The sequence below is a fragment of the Populus alba genome, chromosome 2, assembly GCF_005239225.2.
Source record: "Populus alba chromosome 2, ASM523922v2, whole genome shotgun sequence".
Taxonomy (NCBI): domain Eukaryota; kingdom Viridiplantae; phylum Streptophyta; class Magnoliopsida; order Malpighiales; family Salicaceae; genus Populus; species Populus alba.
In genome coordinates, this window is record NC_133285.1 from 19,884,561 (window position 1) to 19,895,329 (window position 10,769).

The 10,769-nt window shown below is 34.2% G+C and overlaps 1 protein-coding gene across 1 annotated transcript; it reads left to right on the forward strand.

The window, feature by feature from the left end:
• Positions 1–556: 556 nt before the first annotated feature.
• On the forward strand, positions 557–3,922 carry LOC118062763 (zinc finger protein GAI-ASSOCIATED FACTOR 1). Its single transcript, XM_035076605.2, has 3 exons — positions 557–1,020; positions 1,644–2,040; positions 2,520–3,922. Exons 1-3 carry the CDS (start codon positions 801–803, stop codon positions 3,601–3,603), a joined length of 1,701 nt encoding a protein of 566 aa, XP_034932496.1. The 5' UTR covers positions 557–800; the 3' UTR covers positions 3,604–3,922.
• The last annotated feature ends 6,847 nt before the right edge of the window (positions 3,923–10,769 follow it).

The following is a 10,769-nucleotide window of genomic DNA, read 5'->3' on the forward strand; positions in this document are numbered from 1 at the left end:
GTTCCCTCATTTATGTGTTTAATAAACGTGATAACAACATTTCTTTTTATTTATTAATTAAATGATCAAATGACTATTGGGACCACATGAATAGTGCAAAAAAATCAATGTGAAATAACTAATATGCCCTCCAAGTCAAGCCAAAGAATTGTTGAAAAAGCCTCTAGGTCAATTTTTTTTTTCTTTTAAGGATAATCAAGTAATTTAATTGTTTAAAAATTATAAAAATACCAAGATATCCCTAAACAATTCTAGAATGATAAATGGATCTTATGAAAATACTTTTTTACCCTTCAAAACTAGTTCTTTGTTTTTCAAGTGAGGGGAAAAAAATTATAATTTAACTATTATAATGCACAGTAAATAAAATAAAATGCAGACTACTTTTTCCACATGAAATAAGTGCTGTTAATTGAAAAATTATTAAGCATGCAAATTAATATTCTAATATTTTGGGAATGGAATAGGAACAATTTTAATTTCCAAAAAGCTAGGGGCATTTGCCAAACAATTGTCTCATGTCAACACTATATATAAGTACATAAGGCCAAAGAAGGCCATGTTCCAATGCTAGTATTATAGCAGCAATACCCCGTCCTCACCAGAAATGGAGGAGAATTCCATGATTTTTTGTCTTCCTCTGGTGCTAGCAAACTGCTGATTTTATGCTCACCAAAATACAAACCCTTCCTTTTAGTGAGAAAACCAACAAGAACAAAAGTCTTGGAAAGAAACAGGGAGATTGGAAAGGGAGGAAAAAGGACAGAAATACAATCCAACTTTGCAAAACTATTTCTTGAATGTTTTCAGTTTCGATGTCAAATATCACAGGTGATGAAGGGAGCTTCTCTTCAGGAAATACTGGAGAAGAAGTCCAACAGCTCCAAGGAAAGCAGCAGCAGCAGCAGCAGCAGGCACAAAATCACTTACACGGCTCAGACTCAGTGGCTGCAACCAACAGCAATGGGTCTTCCTCCCAACAACCGGTGAAGAAGAAAAGAAATCTTCCAGGAACTCCAGGCAAATTCAACTGCCCCATTTATGAAACTTAACAGTGATATTTATTGATACAGATCGTTCTAGTCTTGGTCTCAATTAGAGGCAAATAAAAAAGAAAAGAAAAAGGAAACCTTTATTTCTTATATATAGCATCATATTATATGCGTACGTAGTAGCATAAATACAGTGAATGAAAGGGTTGGTGACACAGTTTTCGTTTCTTTTTATTCTTTTATTATTATTACTGCCCACCACTGAATTAGAAGCTTCCTTTTCTTTTTCTTTTTTATAATTTGTATTGAGAGAAAGATGTTATGTGAATTGAAAGGTTCAATTATTGCTTTGAGATTTCAATAATTGGTGAGAACTGTTTCCTTGGCTCCCCTCTCTGCTGGTGCCTCTTTTTGTCTGCAACTGTACTTCTGAGAACCGGGCCATCGATTTTACCATGCATAGAAAAAATTAATTACCACGATCACCCTCACCTGGAGCATGAGTTCACTTTCTCTTCCTCCATTGACTCTTGTCTTATGGTGTATACTTTTGTATATGATAGAGCAATCATCTTCCAATAATCAATTATTCTTTCGGAGAGAAATCTGAATTAAAATTACTAATTAACTGGTCTAACTTTTATGAATCAGATCCCACTGCTGAAGTCGTGGCTTTATCAGCAACGACACTTATGGCAACAAACCGTTTTGTGTGTGAGATATGCAACAAAGGGTTCCGAAGGGACCAAAACCTGCAATTGCATAGGAGAGGCCATAATCTGCCATGGAAGCTCAGGCAAAGAACTACCGCTGAGGTGAGGAAACAGGTCTACATATGCCCTGAGCCAACATGTGTTCACCACAACCCGGCTCGTGCATTAGGAGATCTAACTGGCATTAAGAAGCATTTTAGCCGAAAACATGGCGAGAAGAAATGGAAATGTGACAAGTGCTCGAAGAAATATGCAGTACAATCTGATTGGAAAGCTCATCAAAAGACTTGTGGTACGAGGGAATACAAATGTAATTGTGGAACCATCTTTTCAAGGTTAGCAAAAAAAAAAAAAAAAAAAAAAATCGTCATGGAAGAAAAAACATGGTTTTAGTTTTTGTTTAATAATCACAGTCTTTTTATATTCATGATAAACTATAGTATATGACTACTTAATAATATTTGGGATCAAGTAGATTATTCTTAAGTTGTGATCCCATGGTAATTTCTGAATTTGTAGAGCTACATAGACGTATTTGACATCTTCTTTTTGCTGCCAAAACCAGTTGAAACATTATTTGTTATTGTCCAAAGATTGCTTGCCGCAGTTATCGCAAAGAAGTGCATTATTGTCTCTTTCCAGTAGAAGATACGGTTGGAATGGCCGACAAATTCATAAAATTTTTGTGTTTCCTTTTTGACGACTTTTTATGCTCTGAGCATTCAAGTTGCAAATCACTGATTTTCAGTCTTGTCTCAGTATTTTATTCACTAGCTAGCAACCTAATGTGACCCCACTGCTACCAATCATGCAGAAGAGATAGCTTCATTATCCACAGAGCTTTCTGTGATGCATTAGCAGAAGAAAACAACAAAGTAAACCAAGGAGTAATGACCAACATGGGGTCAAACTTGCAAAACCAAATGCCAGAGCTCATGTCTTCGATGTCCTTAAGCGCCAACACCAGCACATCTATTGGAACTCCAGACTTCAACTGGTTCGACCCTAAGAACCCTCTCAAATCTCTCCCTCAAGAACTCGTTCCAAATCCATTCAAGTCCATGAACATGGCAGGAGGCATGTTTTCGAGCAGCTCGGGCACTCTCTTTGGCAGTCCAAGAAGCATTTCCTCAACTTCCAGCCTCCAACTCAGTTCCAATGGCTCATCCGGCTTGCATTATCTTCAAGATAACAAAAACGGATGCCAAATTTCGGCCACTGCTCACATGTCAGCAACAGCCTTGTTGCAAAAAGCAGCACAAATGGGTGCCACCGCTAGCAATAGTATTAACTCCCCCATGATGCAAAAGAGCTTTGCCAGCAGCATGGCAGGTCCTGACCAGCTTTCTTCTATAAGATCATCAACTTATGGTGGAATTCAGCAGCATAACACCTCCTATGATGACCTCCCGCCACAGGCTTCGGATCAAACTAGCCTGGCTGGAATGATCAATGGCGTGGGAGGATTTAATAACCAGCCCTTGCAAAGAGGGCCACAAGAAATGTCGCAGATTTTTGACACAGCTGGTACAGGTAGCTCAGCAATGAACGATATGGCAATGTTTGCAAGTATGTTCATGAGAAACGACCAAAATCCAGGGTTCATAAAAAATATGGAACAGGAGGATAGTGGCATTTCTGGTTTGATGCATGGAAGGAATGCATTAATGGAGCGGAATCCAACAGGACCTTCAAGGTTTGCTGGTACGCCTATTGAAGGTGGTGACATGATGACTCGTGACTTCATGGGGATTGGAGGAGCAAGGCCAACAAATTTTCAGGATCAACAGCAGCAGCACCAACCGAGATTGGAAATGATGAATCCCTATCATCATCAACAACAGCCCTCACTTAGGGAACCAGCTATGGAAAAACCTTCTTCTATATGGGATGTTTGACACTTTTAGTATATTAGCTTCTTTCGGTATCCATCGGTTCATGGAGCTATTCGCCCATGGCTAGTAGAAGCCGATCTTATTGCGGTTAGGCGGTTTCGGCCATAAAACTTTGAGGGATGAAGGATATAAAATGGGCTTTGAAAGGCTCCACACCCATTTTAGTGAATGTGAGTACCGTGGGCCTGTATTTATAGTTCTTAGGTCACTGGTGCCCGATCCATTTTACATCCTTTCGTGATCTTTGAATTCAGGGCAGAAATCTAAAAATGACCTTCACATGAACGTAACTTGAAATATTGAATATAAGTTGGTTCAAAGTGGTCGCTTTAATTACAATTAAAATGTTTTTAATTATAACTTGTCTATAGTGTTGTGTTTGTACTAACAACTATGTTGTGCCAAACAGAATAAGAATGCCTTGCATATCATAAGATGTGATACCTTATATATTATCTATATATCTTGTTTTGAATCTTATATTATAAATGCTAATCTAATTTATTTTGTTATTTATAGTAATCAAATTCAACTTGAATTTGACCTAAAACAACATTGGTTATTAAGTCATTGCGTTCACCTAGTGATTCAATTACATGCTACATGAAAACTAATTTTGTAATATGAGATTAAATTTATCTCAATTTCAACACAAATTCAATTAAACCTACCACAATACAACATTGCTTTTCATTAGCTAAGATTATGTTAACATAATTTTCGTTTAGTTCAAGTCAAGAGTGTATAACAAATAGAAGTTAAGGCCATAAGAGTCACTTATATTGAGACATAAAAATCATCAATTTCGGTCCATCATTTATAATAAATACTAACGCAATCAAATAATTAATGTTTTCTTTCAAGTGCAAAAATATTAAAATAATAAATAATCTAATGAAACCAAAATCGATCTACAGGGAGGTTGAGTATACATAACCACAAATAATAAAATAAAAAGAGTTAAAGAAATCCTTAAGATGCAATATTAATGTAAAGATCTAACAAATATAAAATAATTGTCAATATTAGATGATCCACTAATGATATTTTAAATAAGTATAGTATAAACTCTTTCTATTATTTAACTAGAAACCATACACAAAGAAGATTTCAATTGAATGATTTATCATTAATAGATCATTTTTAAGTTATTAACGTAATCATATTATTTATATTTAATTATCTTATTTTATAACACCAAAACTTATAAATGTTGTGAGTATTCATGGTGTTAATTTATATCATCAAAAAAATAAGATTCTTTCATAGCACATATGTCAATTTTCTATGTGGTAAGATATGAAAGAATTAAGTATTTGTTGTGCCAATTATTGTACACCATGAATCAAGACTTACCACTTAACAAGAAGGGTATTAAGATTGATTAAGATAACAATCACAACACATGTTAATAACATATTTTTTTGAATTTAAACATTAATATATGTGTTGAATTTGTACTATACTTATTCTTACATCATGATACGATTCAGCCAAGGTCAAATTCGGATTTTAACGTAAAATGTGCAACTATCCAGTTTTACGGAAATAGTCACAATTCTCAATCCCACCGTTGGATCGAGCTGAAATTTTACGTGGAGGCTCCTGACATGTTTTCGTACCTTGGGTTAAAATATCATGTCAATCGGAGTTCGGCAAGGCATCCAAACACGGGTCAACAGAGGTTGTACGGGTTTTGTTATTTACTTCCTTTTGACTTGTGGACTTCCTATTTGGCTAGGATTCTTTTCCTAAAAGGATGCGGCAGCTTATTTTGGGAATCTCCTAATTCTACAAAGATCTTTAATGGGCTGCAACATAGTTTTCAAGTGTGGCAAGGATTCATAAATGTTTCAGAATCCTTTTCTTGCAAGGATTCCTTATTCATCCTAGCTACAAAAAGAAAAGAAGATTTCAGAACTAATTCTACCTTCAGATTTGATTCTCCTAGCTTATATGGAACTTTTAAAGGGCTACAAATCTGATCCTATCATATTTAGGATATTAAATTCGGATTTATTTATTTTAATGTTATTTTCTTCTTAGTTTAGGGTATATTTATATTATTTGGGTTTAATTGTAAGTGGGCATCATATAAGTCCACATAAGGGGTCCATTAGGGTTTATTTTAGTTTGCAGTCACTATAAATAAAGGCATAACCAGACATGTAAGAAGACAATTCATATTAATAAAACTTCTTATTTGCCGCACTTTGTGTGTGTGTGTTGGTGAGATAATCTCCCTTCCATGGTTCTTTAAAGAACTGAAAACGACTTATCGAAGAACAACTGTCTTCGTGGCGTCATCCTTATACTTCTCGTTCGCGAATCAATATTCGTTGGGTGGGGGTTTACGTTTTCAATAGTGCTGGTGCCTAGGTACAAGTTATCTTTGTGTCACACTCCTATCAAACCTGATTTACTTGGCTTTCCGGGAATTGGTGTCTTTGTGTGTGGGTTGCGTGACCACGTGATCACGAGGTTCGCATCATTTGGTATCAGAGCTTAGCTCCATTAATCAGGTTATATCCTTCTGAAATTTTCGTTTCTTGTTGTTTCCGCAAAAAATAATAATAATAATAATAATAATAATTCCTTGGTGTCCAATTTCTTCTTCTCTTGATTTGATATCATATATAAAAAAAAAAGTTATTTCGTTTGGTTCTTGAACAAAATATATCAGTTGCATTAAAACAAAAGAAAAAAAAAAGGAAAGAAAAAAAAACAAATAAAAAGTCATTTGTTTGTTTCTGCTGCAAAAAACTAAACAAAGGAAAATTTGATCAAATCAACTCAGAATGAGCTCAAATTTGATTCTGTTATTACTGGACCCTAATTGCACCACATATTGATTTTGAGGTCAATTGGATATTGTTTTCTTTGGGTTTCAAATTCGGGTCTAATTAGGTCTGATTCATAATGTTTTTGCGTCAGTCTATCAAACCTTATCGTAAATTGCTCAAACTTTATATTATGTCTATTTCGGTTGGTAGAGTGCTATATCTGAAATTTTAGCTCAATTGGACATCATTGACTTTAGGTTCCAGATCCGGACTTAACTCGTTGTAAATGAGTCTGTTTTGCGTCAACTTTTGAAATTCACTTTCTTTCTGTTGTTTTCATTTCTTGCCATTTATTTTCATCATATCCAACGTATCTGGGTGTTGTTTCATCATTTTTCATATTTTGTTTATGTTTTTTTTTATTCGAGTCTTCAGTTTCGTTCATATTTCGGATAGACTCGCTTGCTACTCGCGAGACTATCATCGCAGCTTCGTTTTGCTTGTTTTCTGGTTTTTATTGCTTCTCAAGTCATATATATAGATATATTTGGATTGCGCTGCCAAGTTGGTTTTATTTGGTGTTGGTTTCAGTTTCGCAAGAACCGTAAGAAGGTGAGACGAGAGGTGTGAGCGTGTGAGGACATTCAGAGTGTTTGAGTGAAACACGAGCAACGTGAGGATATATATATTTTTTTTTCACTAACCAATTTTTACAGGTAAATATCATGTCAGAACAAAACAACACACCGCGCCCTCCCGATGTAGAGCTTAAATTCCAAATGCAAGCCATGACGAAGATGATGGAAATAATGAATTTCACGATGGGGAACGTGTGTGACAGACTTGAGAAGGTGGCAATACATGGTAACATGGCTGGAACATGTACCCAAGGTGTGAGGAAGGGTGGTGCTGAATTGAAATCAAACCATAGCAATGGGGCTGAAAGGCCAAAGTGGGATGATTATGAGGATTTTGAGGAGGACATTGATGATAATGGTGATGGTGGTTTTAAGGATGAGACCATAGGCTATCGGGAAGCTTTTCGGCAGCCTAGAAACCAAAGGGATTTCATGTATTTTGATGAGTTGTTATGGCAAAAGAGAAGGAGGATTCAAAAGGAGAGGTGGTATCAAAGGGACAGAAATAAAGAGATTGGTGTTCTAAAAAAAGAATCCAAGAGTCTATCTCGTATTCTCGGGGAGATGAAGCAAGAACTTGATGTGTTAACGGCAGCAGTCAATGCGCAGCAAGCTTCAAAAAGAGAGGAGAAAAAATGTTGCAATGATGAAATACGAAAGACAATGGGTGCTACTTTCATCCAAAGTTGTTGGCGACGATTGTTGGCAAGAAAAGAATTCCAAAGGCTTCAAAATGAAGCTAAGGAATTGTCCATTCAACTTGTTGGTGATTCGAGGATGAATCATCTTGAAGAGAGAGGGAATGATACGATCCAGCCAAGGTCAAATTCGGATTTTGACGTAAAATGCACAACTATCCAGTTTTACGGAAATAGTCATAATTCTCAATCCCACCGTTGGATCGGGCTGAAATTTTACGTGGAGGCTCCTGACATGTTTTCGTACCTTGGGTTAAAATATCATGTCAATCGGAGTTCGGCAAGGCATCCAAACACGGGTCAACAGAGGCTGTACGGGTTTTGTTATTTACTTCCTTTTGACTTGTGGACTTCCTATTTGGCTAGGATTCTTTTCCTAAAAGGATGCGGCAGCTTATTTTGGGAATCTCCTAATTCTACAAAGATCTTTAATGGGCTGCAACATAGTTTTCAAGTGTGGCAAGGATTCATAAATGTTTCAGAATCCTTTTCTTGCAAGGATTCCTTATTCATCCTAGCTACAAAAAGGAAAGAAGATTTCAGAACTAATTCTACCTTCAGATTTGATTCTCCTAGCTTATATAGGACTTCTAAAGGGCTACAAATCTGATCCTATCATATTTAGGATATTAAATTCGGATTTATTTATTTTAATGTTATTTTCTTCTTAGTTTAGAGTATATTTATATTATTTGGGTTTAATTGTAAGTGGGCATCATATAAGTCCACATAAGGGGTCCATTAGGGTTTATTTTAGTTTGCAGTCACTATAAATAAAGGCATAACCAGACATGTAAGAAGACAATTCATATTAATAAAACTTCTTGTTTGCCGCACTTTGTGTGTGTGTGTTGGTGAGATAATCTCCCTTCCATGGTTCTCTAAAGAACTGAAAACGACTTATCGAAGAACAACTGTCTTCGTGGCGTCATCCTTATACTTCTCGTTCGCGAATCAATATTCGTTGGGTGGGGGTTTACGTTTCCAATAGTGCTGGTGCCTAGGTACAAGTTATCTTTGTGTCACACTCCTATCAAACCTGATTTACTTGGCTTTCCGGGAATTGGTGTCTTTGTGTGTGGGTTGCGTGATCACGAGGTTCGCATCACATCATTAGTGTAACATTTTCACATTGACAAAAAAAAAAAACTTAATTAAACATAATTAAGAAGAAAAATATAAATAAACAAGATGAGAGCATAGGTATGATAGAAATTAACTAAGTATAATAAGAAAAATAATAATCATAAACAAAAAACTAATGATAATATAACATGAAATAAAACTTAAATATTACAAATACAAATAAAGAAAGCAAGAGAATAGATCTTGATATCAAAACCAATATGTCTTAAATTGATGGCAAATTCCTCTTTTTACAAGCTAAAACTTAGAACTAGTGATACAGTGGATAACTATTGATTTGATGGTTGTATAAAAACATCATTGATAACATCATAATATGAATAGATAGTCTTTATGAAAGTTATAGATATTTATCTTAGATTTCTAACCTAAAAAGAATAGGATTATTTTGGCGCTTCTATAACTTCATATATGGGTTGAACACCGTATAGTGTCTGGGTTGCAAGATAGATTCAAACTTCTTTTTTCTTGCTAAGATTTGAACTTAAAAACAAAAGCATTAAGTCTTGGGCTTTTCATGAATGTTTTAAGCTTATATATTAGCTTTCCATCTAGTTAAACCACATATGAATCCAACGTCACTAGCTTCAATTATACCCCAAAAACTAAATGGTGTTCCAGTTTGACTAGAATTGGCCTAACTAGGATTTGTTCTCTAAGTCTAGCTCTCTATTTGTTTTTTTCCCCATGTGAACCTCAATTTCAATAATCAAACACATTAATCAATCCTCTAAATTGTAAGATATGTTTATTTTACCAACTTGCATTTAAAACTGAGCATTTACCATAAATTAAATATATTTTTACATTATCAAACTTGTTATTATAAAATGTGTTTAAGTTAAGGTATTTAATGATACTTTAAGTATAATATGATGATATAAAAACTTAATAAAATGCACATTTAAGTACTTATTAAACCCTTGTAATCAACTTATTACTAGTTCATAATAATTAAAGCATTAAAATTGAAAAAAAAAATAATAATCCAAAACCACAACACTCATCATTTTACTTTTATTGATCAATTCAAATAAATAAATTCTCATTAGATTTTATATTTCTACCACATACCTTTTAATCAAGATATTAATAAACATTGTTTTTGTGCTTAATATAACAACATATAGTTATGGGGTTTTACTTGAAAGAAAACAATTTTTTTGTAATGTTTTTTAAAGGTTAACTTGTTTAGGTTATATATATATAACCTAACTTAAAAATAACACGATGCATCGTTAACCCATGTAACGAGTAAACTAATGAGTCCCAAATCAGTTGACCTTAGGGTATTAACCTAACTTAAAAATAATACGATGCATCATTAACACATGCAACGACTAAACTAATGAGTCCCAAATTAGTTGACCTCAAGGCATTACGTGTTGAGACACCCTTACAAGCTTAGTGACTCGGGTTATAGATACTTAAATATAGATTGTGTAATGTTTGATTCCCTTAAGTTTTCTCCTTAACCCATATAACAATCTTTAGGCCAATAACTTTTAAATCAGTTGACTTTAGGGTATTATGTGTTAAGACACTCCTTTAGACTTAATTGCTTAAGTTAAAGAGGCTACAAAACCAAACTTATTCATTCATTTATTTAATTATTTAATTATTATTGATATTATATTTTTATTTTTTTTATAATATATCATTCCTTTAGTTGCTACATTTGACAAAAAAAATATAAATAATGTAATAATCTAATTTGCAACCCAAGATCATGTGTTAAACTATGTGTGAAAAAATGATTTATGAATACTTTTTTAAACAAGCATATGAAAAGAATTAAGTGAACAGTATAAGAGTTGGTAAACTTGAAAAAGAAGTGCATGATAAAATCTTGTTATGAATGTTGCATATAATCATTGTAAAATATTTATTATGATATGTCTAAA